The sequence below is a fragment of the Taeniopygia guttata genome, chromosome 3, assembly GCF_048771995.1.
Source record: "Taeniopygia guttata chromosome 3, bTaeGut7.mat, whole genome shotgun sequence".
NCBI classification, from domain to species: domain Eukaryota; kingdom Metazoa; phylum Chordata; class Aves; order Passeriformes; family Estrildidae; genus Taeniopygia; species Taeniopygia guttata.
This window is the reverse complement of record NC_133027.1, coordinates 53,686,995-53,713,147: the sequence shown is the minus strand read 5'-3', so window position 1 is coordinate 53,713,147 and position 26,153 is coordinate 53,686,995. Positions and strand designations below refer to the sequence as shown.

General features: G+C 38.9%; 1 protein-coding gene across 2 annotated transcripts; it reads right to left on the bottom strand.

The window, feature by feature from the left end:
- Positions 1-324: 324 nt before the first annotated feature.
- TRMT11 (tRNA methyltransferase 11 homolog) lies at positions 325-24,479 on the bottom strand. Of its 2 annotated transcripts, none has more exons than XM_002187007.6 (13): positions 24,330-24,479; positions 22,914-22,979; positions 22,144-22,217; positions 20,858-20,939; positions 20,662-20,754; positions 19,483-19,617; positions 17,670-17,826; positions 13,009-13,089; positions 12,199-12,363; positions 10,767-10,839; positions 9,924-10,055; positions 6,007-6,127; positions 325-918 (listed from the first exon to the last, which is right to left on the bottom strand). In XM_002187007.6, exons 1-13 carry the CDS (start codon positions 24,402-24,404, stop codon positions 787-789), a joined length of 1,386 nt encoding a protein of 461 aa, XP_002187043.2. In that variant the 5' UTR covers positions 24,405-24,479; the 3' UTR covers positions 325-786. The 2 variants fall into 2 exon arrangements, with proteins under 2 accessions (XP_002187043.2, XP_072782954.1); XM_072926853.1 differs by lacking the exon at positions 325-918 and adding an exon at positions 951-2,226.
- Positions 24,480-26,153: the final 1,674 nt, after the last annotated feature.

Below are 26,153 nucleotides of genomic sequence, written 5' to 3'. Positions count from 1 at the left end.
CATTAGGGAACCATTACTGATTTTATGCTGTTGTTGTTACTGGTTTAACTATCGATTTCTGAACCAAAAATTGAAGACAGTTGGCGTTACCAAGAGTCAAGGTTTAGGAATGCAAAAGCAAATCCAAGGTACAGATGAGCTTCAGATGTGGACAGGTTTCACAGGATTTAATAGGCTCTCCAGAGTTTGTCAGATCACAGAGGCTTTTCTTTTTGTGGGTGTGCATGAGCCCAGTTGTTTCTTTGCATTTGTTGTTTGTTTTAAACACTTGTGACCTCAGCCAGAACAAGTGGAATTCATATGAGCAATTATTGCATGCAAGAATTAAAAAAAAACTCACGCCAACCTTGGTTTATTGTACACCATTTACAGAAAAAACAAAACAAATGAAAATGGTCTTCTTAATCAGCAATGCCTGATCATCACCACGTGTTTTTAAAACAGCCAGATGTTCACAGTTTAAGAAGCCAAATAATACTACTGCTTTCTTGTAAACGTTAATGGTGAAAGAACAATAATAATGGTTTTAGTCAATCATCATTAGTACTTGAAAATACAAATATAAATTAAATAAGACTCAAAAAACTTGTACAATAAAATCTGCTATAAACAAAGCTAATTAAAAAGAACTGCTCCCAACCTGGGTTGTGGGTTTCATCTTGTTTTAAAATTAAAAGCAGTATTTATTTTTCTGAAGCATCCAAATGAATGTTCATATCCAGATGTCCTTACAAAGAAATATGGTGTTCATTATTTTCTCTTTTTTTAAGCTGTTTATATAATATTTTACTTTTGATTGTCCTTTTCTTCCTTGGCAATCCTCTTTGTCACACCACTGAAATACTTGTCACGGAAAGAATTGTGTCCCCTGTATGGCATATACTGACCATCCAACAAGTAAGAGTTCGCATCTTGATCCTGCAAAGCATCAAAAGACAAACATTAGATTTGAGGGTAGCGTGTTCAGCACGTACTGCCATCACTCTGCCTCCAGACTTTTTCAAACCATTACGTGCAAGGGTAAGGTAGTTAGGTTTTTGTTTTACAGTTCAACAGCACACACTTAAACTGCTGAAAATATCTCAGCTGACATCATCAGAATCCCACCCTTACATGACCAAATGAGCACAGGTACCGTGCACCACACAGGTTATTTTCCAGAAAAAATATTTTCAGGAGCATTCAGTCAGTCAGAGGTCTGTGGAAGGCAGGCACAAACAGAAGACGAACACAAATGGCTAAAATGAGTTCCTACAGTTCCTGAAGCACATTCACAGATTTTTTTTTTTTTTTTTTTTCTGTGCAGCATTCATGTATTTCTGAAAGTTAAAGTTGACACAGTAAATCCCTACACATAATACCTATTTGACACCAGCCAAAAACACAGTTTAGAAAATTGGCCCACTGTATATACAAAGGTTTAGTTCATCATGTACTGTGGCTTTATACAATTAAGATACTTGTCAGCTAACATTAGCAATGCTGTAAGATAAACATTACATCAAACTTTAATCTGAGTGTTAAAGAAAACTGATGGCAACTTCTAAAAACAGTTTTATGCTTCTGGGTGATGTCAGTTTATCATTATGCTCAAAAGCAGGAAGAAACAGTGACAACCAGCCTCATACAGAACAACTGAATTGCACAAGGAGAAAATAAAAAGAAGCACACAACAGAACCAAGCCTCTATTCTGCCACGTGTTTCTTCTCATTTTTTTTTAACCAATGCAGTAACATAGACATTGGTTCCGTACATTAAAACATTTAGGTATTTGTTCATATTTGAAAATAAAGTTACTGTGGAGTGTTTTAGCATTAGTAGAAACAGGGAAGTAGATTTCGGTCAATATTTTTGTATTACAAGAGTATTACAATGCAAGGATGAACACAATCCTAGTGGAAAATCTCTCCCTTCAGCTTCTGCAGCCTTTTCCAGGTTTTCAGCTACCAAGATCAACATCTCTCCTGGCTCCGGATATCTTAACGAGCATTCTAAAGGAGTGAAAGAAAAGGTTTTTCAACAAAGCAAGACGCTTGTGTGCATGTAGAAGGGCCCTCCTCTGGACATAATGAGATATTACTTCGAAGAAGGTCTCACCTGCTATGAAAGCAGACATCAGGAATGTGACACCAGCTTAAATTAACTTGCTAAATGTTCAGTGCCATGTAGATATCCATTATTTAAAGCATGTACACCAGTAGCAGCAGCTCTGTTTAAATACTGCACTGTTGGAAAATAGCAGGAGAAAATTACTTCAGGAAACCCAATGCAGGCACAGTATTATCTACTATTTTGGTCATCTGTGAGAGACTGCCATCTCCATGACTATTCTCAGGCTAATAAACAACAAGCTTTTAACATTCACTTATTTTGAGAAATGGATGGGATATTTGACCCTGAAGTATAACGATACATAGATCAAAGATACTTTAAGATAAAAATTAATCCCCACAACCTCTAAGAGGTCATGCATGTGTACAACATTCATCTTGATTCCTTGGGAAATAAAATGCTGATTTGGTGAGAAGAGATGAAGGAGTAAACTACCCTCTCCTATACCTCCAAGCTGGTTAGGGCAAAGAGAGGATGTGCTGTGTAGAAGAATAAACTTCATGTAGAATACAGGTGTAATGCACCCACCACTCCACAGCAGAATCTCATCTCAAAAATCCAGGAGCTCTGCGAATACTGCTTGCTAAATGAGAGATATGCAGTCAGCCATGGATTTCACAGGAGAGATTACAAAGGGAGTTCCTGGCCTACATCACAGTAATTCCAGTCTAAGAGGTTCCATTCCCTACCTCTCACCTGTACAGGCACGACTATCTAATAAAGATGGCAATTGCTTAAAAAAAAACCAAAACAAACAACAAAACAAACAAAAAAAAACCAAAAACAAACCACCAACCCCCCCCCCCCCCCAAAAAACAAAACAAAAAAAAACCCCCAAAAACCACCAAACACTAACAAGAATGGGAATTGTTTCTTAAAACAAGGAAAAGAAAATAAGAAATCCTGAACTATCCTGGAGATACCAGTCACTGTTGAGATTTATTAGTCAAATTAAAGATTTAAAGTCAGTGTGAGGACTTATCAAAGTAACTGAAATTCCTGGATTTCAGAGACTTAGGATTTCCAAGCAAATGCTAACTTAGAGTATTTTGTATCAAGGAGCTGAATAGGTACAATCTGAATGCCAGGGACAGGCTTCATTTAAAGTCTACAGAGAAAATAACTTGTAAAGAAAACCTTAACAATTTATTTTTTAAACAACAAGAAAATGTTGTTTAGATCTTGGCAAATATGAAGTGACATTCTAAAAATTTTTATTCATCTAGCATGCCCCAGTTCAGCTTCAAGGCAATTAGCCACATTTAGTTTTTGTTTTTAAAAAAAGTCTTCCTAGCCTTATCACTGCTTCCTACCATTCTACATCTGGTGCTGGACAGTAGCTATAGAAACCACTTGTACTAATGTTATAGAGCTATAAACAAAAAGGAGCAGTTACCAAACCAGAGACAGCAGGGTCATACACCCAGGAACAGACACTGCTAAATTCAGTAGGAAAAATTCTACACCAGTAACAACTCCAGAGTGACCACATGACTTGGAAATGCTTCACCCATTCAGCAGGGTGGGTTTGTGTGCCTGGTCCTCCACAGTCCCTTCCTAGACAATCATATGCTCAGAGTTTGTCCTCCAGTCAAGTTTCCTGTTACATCTTACTACATAATTTCTAGGCATCTCTCTTGGCACTAAAAAAAGTGGGATGCCTCACAGGGAGGGAGAAACAGGGCCCTGGGCTGAGGCTGCAGTTGCCCCTGCCCCACCCACCCTGGGTTTTGTGGGGACAGTGTGCAGATGTGCTGTGGGGGAGGCAGGAGGGGAGTGTGCATTTTGGGATGAATGCTGTGCTGGGAGGAACAGTGGCAAAAGTTGTCTGAAACAGTAATCAAAAAACCCAAAACTCTTCTTCTCATATTGTGCACATACTGGAAGAGCATATTCATATCAACACTGAGTTCAGGAAGAAACCTTTTTCAGCTGGCACAGTTTCACTTTAAACTTCAAAATAACAGATTGGATGCTTACAAGACAGTGAGTTATATACCAGGTTTGTGAGATTTTTAATACAACATATGATCTCCATGCTTATGATTTCTAATGACAGATCAATACTTCACCTAGACAAACTCAACTTTTTGCCTTCACTTTGGTCTCAGTTTTATTACAAACAATTCCAATCAAATTGCACCATCAATTTCAGCAACTGACTGAATTAAGACAGTTAAGAGTTTATTTAAAGTGTTAATAGTGAAATCAAAATTTGCTTTGAAATCTGCAATTCTTTATTGGTGGCAAACACTGGGGAAACCGAAGAACTGCATAATAATAGTAACACAATTTGTAACATTTCTCATGCATTTGCAAGTGCTGCACTAAGCTGAATTAAAAGGCAATTGAAGGTTGTTACAAACCAGTTTAATAATGCAGACAGGAACAGTCTGGAAACATAAATGTTAGGCATATCCATAAAAATTCATTCTTTCACTTAGGAAAAAGCAAAGCAGACAAAAGTATAACTACTGAATTTTATGGTCATATCTGGTAAATCAGAAGTATCCAATTCAAAGGTTGCTCAGGATATTAATAGAGGAAAAAACATGTTCCAGGTAAGGGACATTGGGGTGGGGAAATCTTAGACACCAAAACACAGTCCTAAACAAAGCAGGTAGTGGCTAAGGATTCAAGATGCATTTTGTTCTCTAGACAAGTTTTGCATCATCAGAAACCACACATGGGTTCTGGTATCTTTAAATTATCTAACAGACATCTGGAATACTGAATGTAAGCACTTGCACAGTCTTATCTAAGCAGCAAGCCTGCCAATTAGTCTCAGGTGCTCAGAGCTAAGAACTTCCAGACATGAACCTGCCAATCCACGAACTGAAGAACACGTGATGCACAAGAGGAGAGTAACAAATGATGCGAGTCTGTTTGCAGAAGGGTTGATAAATTTTTTGGGTTAGAATACGTTACCTGACAGCACTGGTAGCAATAAAACTGCTGCCAAAACCTCCCCGAACACCCTAAGATGCACATGTCAAAAACTTTCATCATCTACCCTCTCCTGGTTTGCTACTGGTGAAGTTGGCAGCTCTGAGGCTGAACTCCACACAGAGTGTTTATAGAAGATCAGGTGTTGCTTGAGAACTGCAGTCACCACAGGCATTATGAAGGCAGCACTGAAGCCCTGCTGTGTCAGTAGTTCGAGCACCACACAGACACAGCAGCCTGACTGCATCTCCTGCCATCTGAAACAGCTCTTCCAGTTGACAAGGAATATACTAAAAGCACTTGCTCACCGAGTGCATTTTCATTAAGAATCTACCTCACATGTGTTTAGCCTTTCTTTTAACAGTATTAAGTGAGAGAAGCAGCAAGAATGGAAAGAAGACCTGAATGCAATATTCCCTGGTCTCAATGCCTCAGGAGAGGCACTTAGTGTGTCACAAAACAAAAACAGAAAAAGGAGCCAGTGTGCTTTGCTGTACTTGTCACAACTTCAGTATCATTCCAAAAGCTAAAATGTACCACTTTAAAGATGAAGTAACACAATTAAATAAGGTTTACCTACTGCAAGACCCACAAAGATATTTAGTGTTTACTTGGGCATTGAGACACACTTTGAAATCAATGGAAACTTGGGCATTAAGGCAAAGCCTTTGTAGATAGGATTTACAAGTAACCATAAGTTCAAAGATCTTTTTCACACTATCAAGGGAGTTTTTCAGGATGAAGAGTTTACCAAAAACTGAGAATAAAAAGGAAGAAACCAAAACCAGAACAGTACCTTAAATCACTGTTCAATTTTACAAAAGCACTAACTCTGATCATAAAAACCAAAGTGTGACAGAAACAAGGATCAAATGCTGAATAGCTCGAACTTGTCACGAACGCAACAGCTACTATTTTACACAATATGATCAAGAATTCAAACTTACCTTGAATTCTTTCACCTTTTCCATGGTTATGAGGCGCCTTGATGTGTGGCTGGAAAGCAGCTGCTCACAGTTGCTAATAAGTTTCAGGCATGGATGGCGGGGAATAATCTCTTCTGTGTATCTGGAAGAAATAATCATTCTTAGTGCTGTAAGCTCATGAAGTGGAAGACCTGCATCTAAAACAAAATTCTTATAGACACTTCACAAAAAGGTTCACACTTGAAAGTTTTTATGCACTTTAACCTGATTAAATAAATTCAGATATTGCTGCTCCAAATTTCTGACATCATATATTCCAATCATTTTGACATGCAGTGTGTAGAATAAATTAAAATCTCATAGTAAAGAGACACTCTCCCCATTTACTGCATATATTTAAATGAAGTTAATGTATGAACACATGGGCCTGTATTTATAATTTCAAGAATAAAATATCTCAGCCAACCAGGAATAAGAACTTATTCAGTCAGAGCTGTGATTTTAAAAATATTTTCCACAGTCAACATATATGAAGTTGCAGGAATAAGAGACTCTGGTTTCCTAAAAGGGAGATCACTGCACTTCAATTTCAAATCTTATTAAACCAGCTCTTATTAGACAGCAACATTCCCAAACTTCAAAATTTGGTATTACAAATTTATCTCATTATAATCACTTTTTCTAATGGCAAAATAAAAATCCACCATCATTTAACATTAGATAGGATTTAATTATAAGACAACGTTACTACTATCTACAGAAGCAAGTTACAGTGTTTTAAATGCCCCACCTCATAAGCATACTAGCTTCTATATAGAAAGTGCTTTATCTACATTGCTTTCAATCCTTCTATTTCTCCAAATGCTGAAAGAGAAATTTAAAGATTTAAGAGCTTTGTAGGGGACTACAGCAGCAAGAAGTATTAACCTAGCTAATATGATAAATATGAGATATTCTTCCTATATACTGAAACATAGATCAGTCATTTATTCTTAGATTTTGTAATAAGCTTTCATGTAATACGAAAGATACTAAAAGATAACACAGAAAATGGGTTCTGGTATTGTTAGGTATGATTTTGTACAAAACACCTGCTCCTATGATTCTCCAGTGTTTGGGAGTTAACAGAAGTCAGACATTGAAACACAGAACTGAACAACTTAATACCTGTGGCTTGAATTTAAAAGGTGCAAAGGAGGAGCTTCACATTTTTCCTATAAAGAGGTAGATTTTCTGAATGAAAGTAAAGGTATTAGTCTGGATTAAAATAGGATCTATCTAGGTGCTGATGGAAAACTTGCATTTATTAAGGTAACAGCTGTTAAATAAGTAACTCAATCCCAAATACAGATCTGCAAATAAGAAGAAGCCAAACAGTACTGCCTCTTTGCTTTACTCCAAAATTTCCAAACCATAAAACTACCTTTCAGTCACTTCCCATGTACAATTCTCTGCTTCAGCTCGATGAAGTCAGAGGATGTTTTTAGCAAAGGAGAATCAAATTAATTCTCAACTGCTTTTTCTATTACACAAGACTTTTGATGCATCCGTTAGCACCAAACTGACTTTCTTTTACAAAGGCAGGCACCCTGCCACAGCATTTTAGAAGTTTCTCTCCATAATCATACCGAAGGCTGACTTTAATGGAATTAGAAGAATTTGGACTCAACAATGATTTCAATGTCTGATTGAAAGAGTAAACTCTGGAGTGAGATGCTATCTTGAAGAGGGAGAGATCACTATCACTTTGTTAAAAAGCCTTTTCTGTTTGCATTAATGAATGTATTTCTACATTCTTTCAGGTAAAGCTCAGAAACATGTCAAGAAAGAAATACAGAAGCAATGATTTTAACAGACATCCAATCCAATAGTTTCGGCTTTAATTTCAGGTAATATACAAAGATTTCAAAAAATGAAACTCAAGGCAGGTGTTGCCAAGGGATATTTGATAACGAAACATGTTAATAGAAAGTATCTTCTCCCCTCTTAATTGCTTTAATGCCCCATGTTCATTTTACAGCTAAAATAAAGTGACTATCCTACTATTCAATGCTAATTCTAGCAACTTTGGTACTTCAAGTCATAGCATGACGTACAAATTCACTTCTTAAAAGTCAACTCAGTTAGACCTCCCCAAAACAGCAACTAAAGTTGATCCAAAATATGAAGTAAAACACTTTACACTGCTGTAGTGAGGAAGCATGCTTTTACCAAAGTTCAATGAGCAGAAAGAAAAACACCAGTATCTTGATGAACAAAATAAATTCAGTAATTCCAAAGAGATTTCACTGACATGAAAATTAGCTATAATACTATGAATGGCATTCATTATTTTGTCTGTGTATTGTCTTATGAGAAAAAAAGGCCTACAATACAAATTTAATGATTTACTAAGAAGTGCAAACTACTAAGCTCACTCTCCTGTTACAGAAACATGTAACAGAAATGGCTCCTTTTGATTTCTAAATATGCAAAACAGCATGAGATATATACGACTATCACAAGCCATTTCCATGGTGAAACCAGGGACAATCACCACTTTATATAACAGTATAATTTGACTGTACATAGAAATATATGACACTGTAGAAACTACCTTCAGAGCACATCTGTAGCTGGAGGACACCTTGAAATGGCTACTGTACATCAACTCCTCACTTTACAGTAAAAAATCTTTACAAAAACAAAACAAAAAAACCCTCTCTAATCTAACCTAAGAGATGCTGAAATAAGGCATGCAAAGAGCTGTTTTTCCTTACGCACTCAGCTCTGATTCCAGGCTGCACTCCTGAGCAGGCAGGATCCCGCAGTCTCTGCTGGCCTCTCTCGTCCCTAACAGGGCTGCTCTCGGATGCTTCCTGCCTCTCACTGCCATCTCTTGGTCACTTGACTTTTATTTCTCAGAAGAAAGCTGAATCAGTGTGGGAATCCAGGGCTTCCCTCTGGCTGCCCTGGAAGGTCTGAGACCCTGGCAGGGGTCAGGAACCCCCTTGTACAGAGCCCCGAGAGACACTGTCTGTATCTCTGTCCATGGAAAAGAGTTTTCAATCTTACAGGATGAATTACAAGCTCTGAGTGTTTGATATGAGTAATAATTTAGCGTGGCACGGTGCAGAAGTAAAATTTTAGGTTTCTAGATTAGGGGTTCAGAGGGGACAAGATGGAGGAAATTGGGTGTGTCTTGTCCTTTTTCTCCTTCTTCATGCCCTCCATGTTTCACTGGAGTGTTGGCATTTTTCTATTGGTTTAGGCTGGGGACACACTGTTCAACGTAGATGATAGATATTGGCACACTATTGTAAATATAGCACACGTAGTTTCTGGTATATAATGTTTGTACCATCCCACTGAGGGGCAGAGCCCCGCACGCTGCCCTGCAGGACAGACCTGTGGCAGGGCAGCAGAACATGTTATAGATAAGCAAGAATAAACAACCTTGAAAACAGCACAGATAAATTATGGCTTCTTCTTTGGCAACAGGGCAGAAAGACAGAGACTTTCTACAATCTCGGAATCATCAATACCACAGATTCCGACAAATCAGTAGTGCCAAACCCCAAAAAACCAAAGATGATTTTCACAAACCTCTATCAACTACTTTAGCAGAAACACATACTAATACTAGCCTTGCTTCTACTGTCTTAGAAAACTATCTGCACCTTGAAAGTCTAACTTTTTAAGCTTAAACCTCAACCTACTGGACATTCATTTACAATGATATGCAAAGGGATTTTCTGTTTGGTAACAGTCAGGCATTATCTCCATTCAAAATCTCTGTTACAAAATGTGGCCTCCCTCATATAAAATGTTAAAATAAAAAGTCAGGGCATTGCTCTGAAGTGCTGGTACTACGGAAGCTCCTATGTCCCAAAGGAAAGCACAGTGAGAATGCAGCATCCATTCTGACATACAACACAGCAGAAATCAACAGTACATACTCAGGTCTGTATATGGGCAGCCAGTAAACCAATCTTCCTCCCATCACCAGATATTCTGCCCCAAACTTCAAGAGGTCAAAAAAGATATCACTTAGATGGTAACTGGATGAAATGAAGAAGTGATTTTCTGTGCTGAAAAGAAAAAGTACAAGTGTCAACAAACACAAGAGCACAGGTAAATCCAAAATTTTTAATATTAATTTAAAAAAAAAATCAATACAAAAGCACTTTCTGAGCTTTGCAAAGCTACTTAAGACAATCCAGGAGTACAACTTCTACTATGAGGAATACAACTTCTCAAGTTCCCCCCTAACTCTCTCTTTGACTTCCACATGTACTAAAGATAAGTTTCAAGAACTACAGTTATGCTGCAATAGTTATTTTGCACAGCATCTTTCTAGAGGAATTCAAGTCAGAAGGCAAGTAAGGCCAGGCAGTGGAGAAGTCATACAGTATCTCTGAAAAGAAAGGAGCAGTAGAAAATGCAAAAGAAAAATGTTAAAGGTAAAATTACAGGTATGCCAGTTTAGAGTGATTTTGCAGCCTGCAGGGACCAAAGAGAACTTTTCTGGAAATACATGCTAATGGTGGTTCAAAGTGGTGAGAAATGGGATTTGAAATCTGAACACATGTAATGGATGAGAGAAAACAAAACCAGGAAGGTTGCAGGAAGTGACACGGTAATTTTGCAAACAGAAGCAAAAGGGTTTTCCTTCTTAAATTATAACTGCTAACATTTTTTAACTTCTGACAGCCAACTAAGAAGTAATAAATATTCTAAAACTGCAACTAGCTTTCCATTAAGACATTTATATTCTGTAACAGACAAGACAGTTTCCCCACCTTCTTTCAACTGATTTAACTGTTTCCTTTTGTGATCCCATTCTGCGAGGTGCTTCTCTGATACCATATGGTGCTAGACAAAGCAAAAGCAAAATGCAGAGATGAGAACCTCACCCTTTGTCCAAATAACATACAATTACACCATACATACACAACAGTGCACAAACTGTGGCTTATACAGGGTAAAAAAAAAAATTGAATGTTTTTACGAAGTAGAAGTCAGTAAGGGAAATTTTTTCAAAATCTGTTGAAAGCTTCTTGCTCCAAAAAGTTATTTTAAAATTGTTTCAAGGAAATCCCTTCAGCTGTAAGAGCTTCTAGCATCCTACATGTTTACTACAAGACAAAGGACAATGCTGTGTTTTTTCTTAAAAGATATTTCTTCGATTTCCAATATGTGATAAATAATCCCATCCTTTTTTGTTTGAGAGACATGAATATGTCCCCTACAGCACTTAACTAACCTTTTACAAAATGGAATTAAGTATATAAAAATTTCTTGTCAGTACCTTACACAAATGGTAATTCTCACACACAGTAACCAAGAGAAGGTTTTTTCTCATACGTTTTTTGCACATCTCTAATAGCACAATATACTTAGTTCATGTTCAAAAAACCTGAGTTTGTGAGACATGTTTCAGCATCACAAAAGCACCGATGTAACCACTGCAGAAGTTTTACAAATGGTTTCACACTCAGTTCTAAGTCCATATTAATATTCTACATTGTCTTGTTGCTGAACAGGCCAAATAAGAACCAGCAAGCAACCCACAAATAAAAGTCACACTTCCCACTCCGAATTAATATGAGTGTGTCGTTGCAAAAGCCAGCACTTGAGATCAGAAATTGCTGTATCAAGGTCTTCATTTATCCTCTCGGTCTCTTACAAGACAAATAGTGTTTAGTAAATAGGTTTCTAAAAGAGCAGAGGATCCTTTCAAACTGCTCCTACTTCCAGTAGCTAAGTGTACTGGAAACACATTAAAATTTCTCTCTGGAAGCATTACATTAAGCACTTATCACAAGTCTCCCAAAGTCCATCAGAGATGCATGGCAGACTCCAATTGTGCTGCCAACAGCAACACAGACCATTCTGGTAAGAAGTCTCTATGCATCAATCATGTTATGCTCTTACTGAAGGAGACTTCTTCAAAGGATGATTTTCAGCCATATTGATTTATGCCAGTGAATGTAACATTCTCTCCATAGAAGAAAGTGTCATTGTCAGCTTCATTATACATTAATAACTATCCTTAAAACAAATGCAGAGATGTCAAATGCAGATCCAATTTCCAGTGTTGCTCTCAAGAATCTTTGGAAACACAGAAGCTGCAGACCTGAGCACTTGTCCAGGCATTTATTTAATCAATGTACATGGGCAATAATGTTTTAGTCGCTGTTATTGGGAAACAAAAGGCAGTAACAAACTTACGGTCCGTAATGATTGCATCAAACAATATCCCTTTTCTCCATATTGGTCTTGAAAAATCAGCAACAAGTGCATCGAGGTAGTATTTCTCTAAACCATACTGTCGGAGACTAGCTCTGATATTTTCATCTGGCCCTCTCCATTTCTGGTTCTTTCTGCTTGCCTTGCCTGGGAGGGGAAGGGGAATGGAAAGGGAAAAAAAAAAAGCATACTCAACATGAAACTATTATATAAGAAAAGCTTTCATATACTCTACCATTTAAATTAAAAGAAAATAATTAAATGTCACCAAAAAAACCTGTCAAAAGTACTCAAAATAAACTTCACAAGCATTAAGGAAAAATGAAAATACATGAGATAAGTTCTGCTGAACCATCTGCACAGCATGTCAAAGAACACATTTGCAAAAATGCTGGTTTGCAAGATGCTCTCTCCATCCACCAGTCACAACCCTGTCCACTAGGTCAAATATAATTTGCATATTTGCAGAGAAGTAACAATAAGATTAGGGTTTCGGGGTTAGGTTTTGAAGAGCTTCCCACATCATGGGTTAAAAGAGCACATAGCTGTGGTAATGATTATTTGGAACTTCATTTTGGTCTTCATTATTCTTTTTCAAAAATGTTTCCTGCTTAAAAATAAGATAATATCTTAACTAGTGTACATGTAAATTGGTGAATAAAACTAAGCATGACCAAATAAATCCTGTGAAGGTTAATGCTGCTTTAAAATCCACTAAGTATCATCTGCTACCATCAGTATTCTTAAATTACAGAGGGTAAGATTTCAGTGGCTTCGAAATATGTAACATACCTAATCCATGGATTGTGTTGTAATCTATATCAGTACCACACACATATGCCCCAAAATGTGCTGAGGAGATTAGAAGGCCACCTACACAGGGAAGAAAAAAGGCAAAGTATAAAATTCTGTCATACATGTTACCTGCATTAGGATTTTTTCCTCAGGAACTTCAGGACCCTACAACAGCAGCACACTACACCCAAGGAAAAGAAAAAAAAAAAAAAACAAAACAAACACTAAAAAAAGAAGTAGAACTATCAACCAATTATAATCACTATGTAATTATAATCAGACATAATAACACTAAGTCCTTTGTCCGCTCTACATGATTTTCCTTATCTTGCAATGCCCTATGTCACTCCTCATCTCTGGAGATTGTTCAGGAGTTTTGTTTATGGCTTTCTGTATTTTAAGCAGTAAGATCCTTTAATCATGAACCAAAACTTTTGATTCTACTTTGCAAGGAGCAGAATTTCAAACTGTTGTCAAACAATTGGAAAAAGCATCACAGAACAAATGGCAGTTCCACTGTGTCTGTTCTCAAAGCCAGTTTGTTTAACAGTGTCTAAAAATCAAACTTCTATTAGGGGGCTATTCCCATGTTTTAAGAAACAATGGTTAAGACCATTACAAATGTAAATATCTCCAATGTAAATATAAATATAAAAACCATTTCTGTAATAATTTTCAAGTGTGAAAACTACATACAAATGCATTTGTCTGTGAGTAGGCTGCCTACTTTGTCACTAGTTTTGCCAATGTACTTACTTTGTAATAAAACCAGTTTTTTTAATTACTGCTATTGCCTTCCTAATTAAAAAAGAAAAGAACACCATACCAAAAAAGAAAAGTGTGTTTTTCTCTTGAAACTGAAAACAGCTGAACAGCCTGTAGAAAAGAATAAATTACACTAATTCTTTAACAGCTTCCAAATGAAACAATGGACAGACAGCAGGAGATGGACAGATACCTGTGTGGTCAAATTATTAATAAAGAAGTCTGTGGCTACCAGAATGGTTTAGAACAGAACAGCAACTGAGAACAAGGCTGTGAACCCCACTGATGTCAACAGTCCTGCTAAATAAAGGGGATGACTGCTGCAGGATGAAGGGCTGACAATTTGCAAACTGGGGGTGACACCAGTTTTCCCATTCACCAGGAACGTGGAAAGAAGCATCTCAGGTGGCTGCACTGTCCTGAGCCACCCACTGAACACCAGCAAATCCCTAATGTGCCCTGTGCGCACCAGAAAACTTCTACACCATATGGTAATGAACTCTACCAAAACCAAAGGTGAGCAAGAACAAAAAAACTTTTAATATTCCTCTGCTTTTTCTTGTGAAATGGATCAGGGAAAAACAAGGTTACTCACCCCAAAGGAGTCACCCATTTCCCTTCTTGGCTGCAATCCCTCAGAACAGATGGGCAGTACATCCAGAGGGTCAAGACAAATTTAGCTAGCCCTGACCCCAAGTATGGCATACCACCCAGTCCTACAAAAGAATTAAGAAGAGAGTCCTTTGCCCATCTAAGAATATTTTTAATCACAGGCAAAAAAAAGAAGCTTGGAAATAATGTTTTACAGCTTTTAATAAATCTCAGCTTGTACTAGTTCAATTGTGTTCATGCAGAAGGTGCACAGAGACTTACATACTCTTACATGGCCAGCCCTTTGATCAGTATATGAAAGGGTTAATCAGGGAATCACTCTGTCCCTGGTGACCTGTAGCAGAATGATGATGGCACAGAGCTTCATCCCTTTCTATCACACACTATTCCTCCACCTCTTCAGCACAGACGAAGTCTGGTCCTCCAGGATGTCAAAGAAAAACATCCTGTCATTTACAACCATGCAGTATCACAGGTATCTTCCAAAAGAACAATGAACAAGATTACTGAGATAACCTGAACTGACTGTCTACGAGGAAGCGCAAAATATTCAGGTAAAAGACTTGATTTATTATTCTAGAAGCTTCCAGGCTTCCTTCTGCCCAGCACTGAGGAAAGACTATCTAAACATGGATGGAAGTTAAAAACAGTCTTGGTCATTCCAATTCTGCTTGACAGTAAAAAGGAGAATCAAGTCTCCTAAAAGCCAGCCTGGTCAAAGAGCACTTTATATTCCAAGGAAAAATGCCAACTGACCATTCTTATACTAATGTGAAAGACTTATTATTTGGCTTATGCAGCAAAAAACAGTTAGTTTGCAACTAGCGAGAACCATTTTGCAAGGCCTTCTGGTTTGGTACTATTCACTTCTTCAGTGTAAAAAACCAGGCAGAAACACAGCCAGGTAACAAAGCTACACTAATAAAGAAACCTGAACTGCAGTTCTTCAAAATGCTCCTCAGATTCTGAATAAATATATTTCCAAACCCATCAGCTCAAAATGACTGCATCACTCTCAACTCCAAACCATTTCCCATAAACTCCAGTGACAGGGCACTGTTGTACTGACAAGCTTAAAAATCTTCCGAAGGTCCTCATAAGACAACTGAAATTTCTGGGATTTACTCAAAAGAAGTAAGTGAAAAAGCCACTATTATTTAGCCATAAATACACTCTACTGACAAATGGCATGCCACCCAGTATCTCCAGTGCACCGTTTAACCCCTACCCTTTATATTACAAATGCCTAACAAAAAAACCCAATTTAAATTGTAATTCAAACCACTAAGCAATTTGGGAAGAATTTTGTATATGTTACATATATGGATGTATATGAACATATACATAATTCATATACATGTATACTAATTATGTATATGTTTGAACCAAGACACAACATTTATCTTGAATTTCTATAGCTTCATCATTTTTATGGGACTTTCTTCTTCTTTACCCTTCCTTTTTATTTTTCTTCAATTTTCACTCCCATGAGAAAGAATGCTCTCAGAGACTTTATTTTGTGATTTAAGTTTGCAGGTTTTATAATACAACAAAATGCCACAGACATCAAAATGAAACCACCTGCGAAGAGGTAAATAGAGGGATTTCCTGAACCTTCCATAGAACAAGCACAAGAAAGAGGAAAAAAATTCATAAGATATTAGTATGCAAGAAAAAAATCAGGTCCTATAAGAACCAAATTTAAGACAAAAAACATAGAGTTCACCAAACCCCGCTGTTTCTGAAAATATCATATCCATGGTCTTTTTCTGTGGCACAGAGAAGACACATGCTAATAAGAATTTATCCTACTAGTGTAGTCTTCTCTCTCCCTAACCTGTCTGCAGGGATTTTTCTTCATCTTCCCATTAATATAAGTATTTTTAAATCTATGCATTTCACATGGAGTCACCTTGACTAAAATTTAGCAAGTTGAGCATGAGTCAGCAGTGCCCTGGCAGCCAGGAGGGCCAAGCGTGTCCTGGAGTGCATCAGGCACAGCACTGCAGTTGGGCAAGGGATTGTCCCACTGTGCTCTGAGCTGGGGCAGCCTCACCTCTAGTGCTGGGGGCAGTTCTGGATGCCACAATATGAAAAAGACATTAAAGTATTAGAAAGTGTCCAAAGGAGGGCAACAAAGATGGTGAAGGGCCTTGAGATCTGAGGTCACTTGGTCTGTTCATCCTGGAGAAGAAGAGACTGAGGGGAGACCACAGTACAATTTACAGCTTCCTCATTAGGGGAAGAGGAGAGGAAGGCATTGATCTCTTCTCTGTGGTGACCAGTGACAGGACCCGAGGGAATGGCCTGAAGCTGTGTCTGGGAAGTTTTAGGTTGGATATTAAAAAAATAATACCCAGGGGTGGTTGGGCACTAGAACAGATTCCCAAGGGAAGTGGTCACAGCCTGAGCGAGTTCAAGAAACATTCAGACAATGTTTTCAGGCACATGGTGTGACTCTTAGGGTGTCCTTTGTAGGGCCAAGAGTTGGACTCTGATGATCCTTTTGGGTTCTTTCCAACTCAGGATACTCTGTGATTCAGTTCTAGGTCAGAAACACAGCCTTTGCTACATTTTTGAAGAAACTACTATAGGCAGCTTAACACAATATACTGTGCTTTATAATTATATGGCACAAGCTGACACAATAGATCAGCTATTTCACGTACAGCAGAGTTTCCCTAAGGCAAAAACTACTTCTGTGCCATGCACAGCAATATGTGGAATAAAAGCTCCCCCTCCTGGCTAAGATAAGGAAAACTCAGCTGGGGAAGGGTACTTGTATGAGCAATATTATCCTGAAGACAGGCTCTAATGGCACAACGAAGTGTTCCTCATGGAATGTTGCCATGACCTCACTACTGCTGTGTTGTGCCGTATGACCAGAAATGCCCTCAGCACTCCCCTAAAGAGCCAGCTCTAAAATGCTGCCTTGTAATGTCCTGGAAGTGAATGCAGCAAGTGCTTGGCCAAATTCCAATTCTTGGTCACTTTGATCTTAAGCGTTCTATGACACACATGGATTGGTCATTTAGGCCATGTGGGCATAAAACACACCAGTGAAGACAGACCTTTTAAAAGCACAAAATAAACTGTTTACATCTTTGGAATTTGGTGTCCTTCCTCCAAAATCCATTAATTTTATAAACACCATTTTGTCTTTGGTATCATCTCAAATATCTGTTGAGCACCAGAAGTCATGACACCAGGTAAAAGAGTAGTGCAAACACTAACACAATCTTACAGTTCTTACCACTAGCTGAAAAAAACCAAACATATACCTGTTCCAACAAATGGATCATATACAATGTCATTGGGTTTTACTCTCCCGTGGTTTGCCATGATGAAGGAGAGGCAGGCATCCATGCTTGTATTTCCAATGAAGTGTCTCTTCTTTACACTATAGGATTCAATGAGTTCTCTTTGGCCATCTGCAATCTGTTGAAACATTTAAAACCTCTGTCAGATCCTGGATACAAGATATAAACAGACACACTAACAGACTTTCTTTAGTGACACCATCCAAGAACAGGTAACTTTACTTCGTAACACATCACCTTGCTTTCTGACATCTGAAAATATGACAGACTTCTTTCCAAGCTACAGGTATCTTGGTTCAACACCTAGGTAAGCTCTTCAAGACAGAGGTTAAAAATGTACAATCATTTTAAGAGAAAATTCTTTCAAGAAATTACAATTAGAGTAACTTTGCTGTTATTCTAAGCATCAGAAAAACAATTCCTGGCAATTCAGAGTTAAAAGGATTTCAAAAATATGAGGATTAGACACACTCATTAAGACATGCAGGCACACACATGGATGCTTAAGGTCAGACAGAATTTCTTTCTTCACTGAAATTTCTGTCCCACTCAAAATCCAAATTTAGGATAATGTTGACAGGTGAGAATTTGAGGGAAAAGCAAACAAAGACCAAATGCTGGCATTTTTACATCAGACTTCCGAAGTATGTTGGACGAGACCAAAGCAATCCAAAACAAAACACATTCAAACGCTACTCAATACCATCCCCCCACCTCTCTCAGCATCAGTCTTACTGTGCTAACAAAATACACCTGCCTATTTTTTCAGGTTGGTTTACTCATTTTTGAACACTTTAGGAATTCAGCGCAGATGGGACAACAACTGCAATGTTTTGCAGCATTACCACAACACAGGGTGCTCACACATCAATCACAGCATGGAGACTATTCACAAGCCCTAACAGATCACTTGAATCTGTAGCTTCCCTGTAACACAAGCCACTGACTACAGCTACACAACCTCTGCAGTGCTCCTCACTCCTTTCAGCTGCCCTTGACCCAGAACATTGTAAGCACATATTCCCACCAGTGGCCATATTCCCCCAGTCATTCTGGGAGATCCTTTGAGGAGCCAGTTTTCCCTCGCAAAAACATAAAAGACAGATCGAATTTCCTCATGGTATCCTAATAATGCAGCAGGTTTAGAGTGCATATGGCCAGCAGGCAGCAACATTTGTAGTGAAGACCACAGATGAGAGGCTCCAGACAGTTTTTTTACTTGGTTCCTTCTGCACTGTTGGTGTTCCCTGGGGCAGGTACCTGCCTGTGGGCTTGACTCACTGATGTCCAAAGCCTCAGGGATCAGTCTGTACCTTTCCATGAAGGTCCCTGCCAGGATCACTTGAAGCACTTACAGAATGCTGCAGTGAGGCTGATGCCACTCAGCAGGGCCACAAGCCATCTACAGTTCTGTACATCTTTCTGCGTGTTTGGAAGGGCTTTCAGCTGCACCTAGGTCCAAAAAAATCTAACACACTACCCCAGCTGTTCAGTGTCACTGCTGTGCTAAGCTCTCTCAGTGGATGGCAAAACAAAGGTGTGTTTCTACATGCAACTTCTTTTTTTTCTACCTCTAAATTGTTCATTAAAGCCACTTTTTCCTAGTCACAGTAAGACCTACCAAGACTTGCTCCAGAGTATTATGCAAAGACAAATTCAGACAATGGTTATTTTCTGCTTCTATTAAAAGTCAAAACACTTTTTACATTTAAACTTAAGTACATTTCCCTGAAAATACAAGCTTGCAAGAACAGCAGCAAACATGCTTACGCACCCATCTACCAAAATACAGATGAATAGGCTCTTCTGGAACATCGTTTGGGTTCATTCCATAATCTTCCAAAATCCAAAATATGTGTTCTGGATTCTTTAAATTTACTTTTCCTCTGAATGGCAGAAATTCAAGGGCCTATACAATAAAGAAAACATACAAAAATAAACAGGGTCTGTTTTTTTTTTAATAGGTACCATCCTCCCCAAGAAAAAAATAACAAAACCAACCAACCAAAAAATCAGCAAAAAACCCACAACTTCACTTGTGGGAAATTTCACTTGTTAATACTAGTAATAACAAGTTCAATTTTCAATGTTTTTTTGAAATTACTTTCTTCTTAACAAAAATAGCTCAAAGGATTACGGTTTGGAATTGGGAACCATAACACTTTTTATTAGCTGAACAGAGCTCAGCTTCAGAGGAAATTAACTGTGCATATTAATTATACAATTTTCAAGTTATAGAAACAACACTGCTGATGAATAATGGGATGTGAAATTTCAGTGATGTGCAGCTACAGCAGTTTACATACTTAGCATTATTTCATTTACACAAAAACTGAACAAACAGCGAAAAAAGCTATGACTTATACAGATAATTTCAGTCTCTGTAAATGAAGTGAATTGAACAAATAGGTGCCAAAATAGAATGTGAAAGAGCAGAAATAAACAATAATTTGGAAAAATTTCCTAAATGAAATACTGATAAAGTTAGGAGGAGAGCACAAGTACAGATAAGAACATGATGACAGAACAGGAGATCAGCACACAATCCACAGCTTGCAGCTGAAGTCACTTGTTCCACATTCTGCAACAATAAAAGCCTAATACGGAGATCAAGTAACAGATTTTCCAAAAATCTAGCACCTAACTCTTGGCATTTGAATCTTGTAGTTCTCAGCAGTAAGCTTCAATTTCCCCAGCACACTGGGCAGAAATCAGCAGTGATATTTGTTTGGTATTGTATAAGCCTTAAACAGTCTGTTTATAAGGGGGGGAAAAAAAAGTCATGAATTTTGAGTGAATGTTAATTCAGACATAAAAATCTCATTTAGACCTGATAAGACATAAACCATAAACTTCCTTAAGATCTTGAAGAAACTTAAATACACTGATAGCATGGAATAAGAATAACATGAATAGATTAAACTAAACAAAGATTTCTTAACCATCTACTTACATCAATCTTTTTTATTTTCTGTGCTTGGGTCAGTGTTTTATTAAATGTATGAATGTGTACTTTGTAAGTAGAGTCTGACTGTAGATATGGAAGCTGGAAGAAAAAAAGAAAAGGCAAAGACACTTTAATTAGTACAGATGCAGTGCTATTCAGTGGGCTTAAGGAACCATAGTATCCAGATTCTTTATATGTATACCATCTTTTCTGTTGGATAGTTCTTCAAAGATGCATAGAGCTCCCCTGCAGATTTTCCATGGCCCCACAGTTCAAATATAGACCTGAAATTACAAAGTTTTTTAGAGTCAGTCACACAGAGCAGGGAAAACGCCTTACAGACACTTACTCCTTTTAACTTACTTGGCCAATGTATTTAGGCTTTAATTCATTCATTAAAGTTGGCATTTAATTCTAGACAAATGTTTTAGTTTTTGTTTGTAACAAGTATTTTTAATCGCAGGCTGATATTTCACTGATATTTTTCTTTGTTTGGTAACACATACCAAAAGCTTCAGAGCTTTTCACATTGATTAGCAGTGCAACGGAGGTACTCCAGTGACCTTATTCTAAAACTAACACATCTCCCCACAACCAGCAGTAGGACAGAAACATAAGCCATGGGCTAGTTAGGCTTTGTACACAGAATTAGCATACATTAGCTGAGAGTGCATGGTGTGCAGAACATCTGCAAGCTGTTTTGTCACATTTCACTCCCCTAGTTGCCTGCAGCTGCTTTTTGAAGTGCAGTGCTCCATTCTTTAGGCAAGAGTGGAGAGCCCAAGTCATTGTAGGTAAAACTGAATACCTGAGACAACAAGTACTCAACAGGGACTGTGCAACATTTTGCAGAGGAGACCTGAAGCTCTGAAGAACAAGCACAGACACCACAAGCTTAATATGATCAGAGGGACATAACACACCTATGCTGCTTCTCATCCTGAACCATACTTCAAGGCCTCTCTCATGCACCTCACTAGGAAGCATGTTATTCAGACACCACTAAAAAGGACCAGCTGGAACAATCACTCTCCAGCATATTCTTGTGCTCTTGAATATCCTAGAAGGGACTTCTGCTGCAGCAGTCAGGGCTGAAGGCTTGGATGCCAGGACTGAGGGAGGGTGACTCAAACTTTCCCTTCCATAATTGTCAGTTTTCACATATCACTAGTTGTATCTTTCAATTCCATACATATTTTAGAAAAAGTCTCTAACTCAACATTATAGAAGGCACATAAAACATGAGTGACACTACAAGTGCTGTCTCTGAAGTGAAGAACACCATTTTGAGACCCAGAATTGATCATACACTGAGTAAAGATGACAGACAGGCATGTTACATAATCAGTCCTACAGGCTCCAGCAACACCTTACCAATTCTAGAGGGAATCAGAGACTTTTTATGATGCCATACAAAATTTATATTTGCAATAACAGAACAAAATTCCACTGCTTAGGTTATTATTTACAAGATTTTTCATCTCTTACTTTGCACATACTGTCCGCTTCATTAGTCCCCTTGCCATCTCTTCTGAAGGAATATTGAGAATCCAAAAGGGAGACTGCAATAAAGAGAAGGTAAGTGATGCAAATACCCAGCTGCAAAACGTCACATGAATTACACAACTACACAATTCTGTTTTAAAAAACAGAACATGCATACTGAAGACTTAAAAAATTAATAAAAAATACATCTGCTATCTTTAATCATACAGAGAATGTGGGGATAAAATAATTAATCTGAGACAAAACTGTTTACTCAGCCTGAATGTCTGAGAAATTCTGTTATGTATTTAATTTTTCCAATATAATTGACTGGAAGGCTGGAAACACCTCATTACACACAAGTAGTAACTAAATCCCAAAAACATTCTCTTTTCAAGGACTGAGACCAGAATCATATGGCTTCCTAAACGCACTCCTCCTCTGTCTCAGTGATTTAGAGGCAAACACCAATTCCAAACTGTTGCTGAGTGTTTTAAGGGTTTAGCTATCCTAAAAAGCAAGAAGAGCCTCACAGCAGATGGCACTGCTTCTTTTCATGCTGGTAAATGAAGACAACCTGAGGTGCATTTTGTGCATCTTTTTTTCCAGTTCTGAGTCTTTACTGAAATTGAGAAGTCCTCAGTTTGGGTAAGATTCCCGATTTTCTTAAGAAACTTCAATATTTATTTAGCTGCCTACAGTTAACAAAAATACTGTAAGGAACATACTTGCAGACCATACACACACAAGTAAAATATTTAGTCCTTACTTACATTTACACGAATTTCCTGCTCACCACTGAATTGTCCACCACAAAGGGAGAGCAATGATGCTATTTCCTAAAGTGAAAATATACAGGTCAGACTTTAGAATCTTATAAAGAAGAAAAGGGAAAAAAGAGAAAAGAGAAGCAGCATGACACAAATTCTAATGCAGATGGTAGATAGGGCAGAAGTTCACAAGTAAATTCAGATTGTATGTACTATTTGTGAACTGAAAATTAAGACTTCCCTGAGAAACTTAAGAAAAACAGTTTTCTCAAAATTCATCGGCGAATGTCAGGAAAATTTCAGTAATTAAACCCCACCATTTCACATATTCTCCTTCATCAGAATCTTTACTGTTCAATCCTCCATTGTCACAACAACATTCCTCTTACAATATTATCCATTCTCTTCTTAAAATATTTTTCTAACTATTTCACATAAAAGTGATGCTTCACTAGTAACACTGACCATGGGTCAGGACCAGCAGATCACCTGGCTAAAAACAATCTGTCCTCGCTTGCTCCATTAGGTTTTTGACAAATGATGTTCCTAGCATAGCTCATCACAAAACCAAATAAGCTGAGCAGTCACTAAAATAAAAGAGAAATGGCTCTGATTCTTTCAGCAGCTATATCAACCAAGTGTCATACAAAACCTTGGTGATATAAAGAAAAGCTTTCTGTGTTGCATATGTATCATCTCCTTTTTATTTCATCCGATGACCTTGCCTAAAGAAAAATCAGGTTGATCATAAATGAAACTCGGGTTCTAGTCCCACAAAGCAAATAGGAATTAATGAAAACAATGAAAATAAAAACTTCAAGAGACATTAAGCACTTTGTAATATGTAACAGTCCAATCGACAAGGGAACATCACCCTGTGACACAGACCATGGCACTGAGTGCCACATCCAGTCCCCTCCTGAACGCCAGCAGGGACGGTGACCCCAGCAGCTCCCTGGGCAGTCCATCGAGAGCGGCCCAGGGCAGCACCAGCCACTCCTGCACACAGGGCACGCTGCCGGGAGCTGACGAATAACTTAAACAAACTTCAAAATTAGTCACCAAAACCTTGAAAGCATTTTTATAACCCCAACTTCCGCTTCTCACACGGAGCCGCGGGTACTGCGCTGGCAACCTCTCCTAGCGCCAGAGGCTCTGGAAAAGCGAGCGGCTAGGAAAGTGCTGCCTCAAAGCCACCACGCGGAGGCTCTCCAAGAGCCTGGGGCAGGAGGGGAGCAGGGAGCCGGGGGTTCCTGCCCACAGGATGCGGCCAGAGAAGAGGCGCCGGCCGCTCTCCCGGGCAGACGGGACCCCGGCTGGGGTCGGGAGGGGACGGGAGGGGACGGGAGGGCAGCGCCTCGCCCGGGCCCGCCGCCAGCCGCGGTCGTGGCCCCGGTCCCGGCCCCAGGCAGCGCTCACCGGCAGGCGGAACTCGAGGTGCTCCTGCGCCAGCAGCAGCAAGTAGCGCCGTAGCGGCGGCGCTGGCAGCGCCATGTCCGGCCATCCCCGCCTCCCGCATGCGCTGCCGGCAGGGCGGGAGCGGCGGGAGGAGCCCGGGAAGGGGCGGGTGACGGAGAGACCCCCGCGGCTCCCGGAGCGGGACGCGGGGTGCGCGAACTCTTCGGAAGTTACTGCTCATTTTATCTCATTCTCATCCTCCTTGTAGTTATATTTTGGTTGTGGTTTATCGCGCACGCCACGTGTCATTGCAGCAGTGCCTGCGTGTGGTTTATAAATAGCTCCGTGTACACTGGGGACACGCTCGCTCAGGGGTGTTTCACTGTCTGGGGCGCGCTGCGGCCTCTCCCGGCCACATTTAAGGATCTGGAGCATTAAATAACATTAAGAATTAACAGATGCCAAAGGAGTCGCATTCCTTTTTCCGTGGGAAGGAGGTCAGTGCCGGCGGCGTGGGTGTCGCAGCAGGTAGAGAAACATTCCCAGGAAAGGGGCAGAGGTGTGACGGTCCGGCAGAGGGGCAAAAAGGGGTTTGTCTTGCGGATTATGCTTTATTTTAATATCTAGTCTTGGTAATTGTAATCCCGTACTCACTGGTCTTCCTGTTGTGTTGATCTGAAAGGTTCATCTTAGCCAGATTTTGGTAAACTGTTCATTAGGACCAGGCCAGCTCAGCACTGAACCCATGTTCTATGTTTTATGTGCTGATGTTGTTAGGTTTGTGGGTTTGGTTTTTTGGGTCTTTTTCAGTTTTGGGGTTTTTTTTCTAGATGGCTAAGATTTTGCTCATGACTTGTGAGCACTGCACGGGACACCTTCTCGATGCATCTCCATAATCTCATCCTGGAGCTTCTCCTGTTATCCCTTCCTGCAGTAATCAAAACTGAGTTTACTGTGAAGCTTTAGCCCTGATGATTGACAAGAAAGTAATCTAAAGCGACCTGGTACCTAAACGTGAGCTTTCCTAGAAGAGAAAGAAAAGAGGTAGATGTGGGTCCAGCTTGTTCGCCTCAGTAGTTGAATACTGAGACACAGCAACAAACACATTGTTGAACTGCTGACAAACTGCTGAGTCTGAAGTTGCTTACAAAATCTTGGGATTGCTGAGAGAGTTTTAGTGGAAGAAGTATGCTTTTATTTTTCCAATCTGTCTCACTTTAAATTTCTTAGCTGTATTGCTTCCATTTTAGAAACTCCTTAGAAGGGGTTGTTGGTATTATTTTTAAGATTAATCTCTTTGAAACTGGCTTTTGCTTACTTTATCTGCACTGCTTTACCTTCGGGGCATTGTTGCCTGTTCTCTCGAGGTGAATACCTGTTACCTGTGAAACCTGATACTGTTTCCTACAGAAGACTTTAATGAAAGCCCTAGTTTTTTCTTGCTTTTGACTTGAGGATCCATGCATAATCTCTGGCAGTGTATACACGTTGCTCTACTTAGTTTGAAAGTGGATGTACATTACTAAGATTTACGGAGTATTTGGTTCTCACATAAAAACAAAATGCTTTTCAGATCCTGTCTTTGGAAACAGAACATACATTCCTGTAATGCCACTGAGGAGAATCAAGCAGTTTGTTAGTGTGGATGTGGGGAGTCATCTTAAAAGCATTACATAACTCTTAACTCTTCTAGGGAGGGAAAGGAAAAAAATTTACACTTTTTAGCCTTCGGGGGAATTTTATATATACAAAGTGTAATTACTCAACTTGAAATTTAACCAGGAAACTAGAATTAACCACCTTCCTCTCACAAAAAAATATAACAATGGTAATATACAACAATCA

Bases quoted from the DNA above. Each gene is read 5' to 3' on its own strand.
- TRMT11 (XM_002187007.6), bottom strand. From the start codon at position 24,404: ATGGCGCTGCCAGCGCCGCCGCTACGGCGCTACTTGCTGCTGCTGGCG. The intron at 22,980-24,329 runs GTGAGCGCTGCC...TTTTCACTTTAG, and splicing joins ACCTCGAGTTCCGCCTGCCG to GAAATAGCATCATTGCTCTC. The intron at 10,056-10,766 runs GTGGGGAAACTG...TTTTCTTTTCAG, and splicing joins GTTAAATCAGTTGAAAGAAG to CACAGAAAATCACTTCTTCA.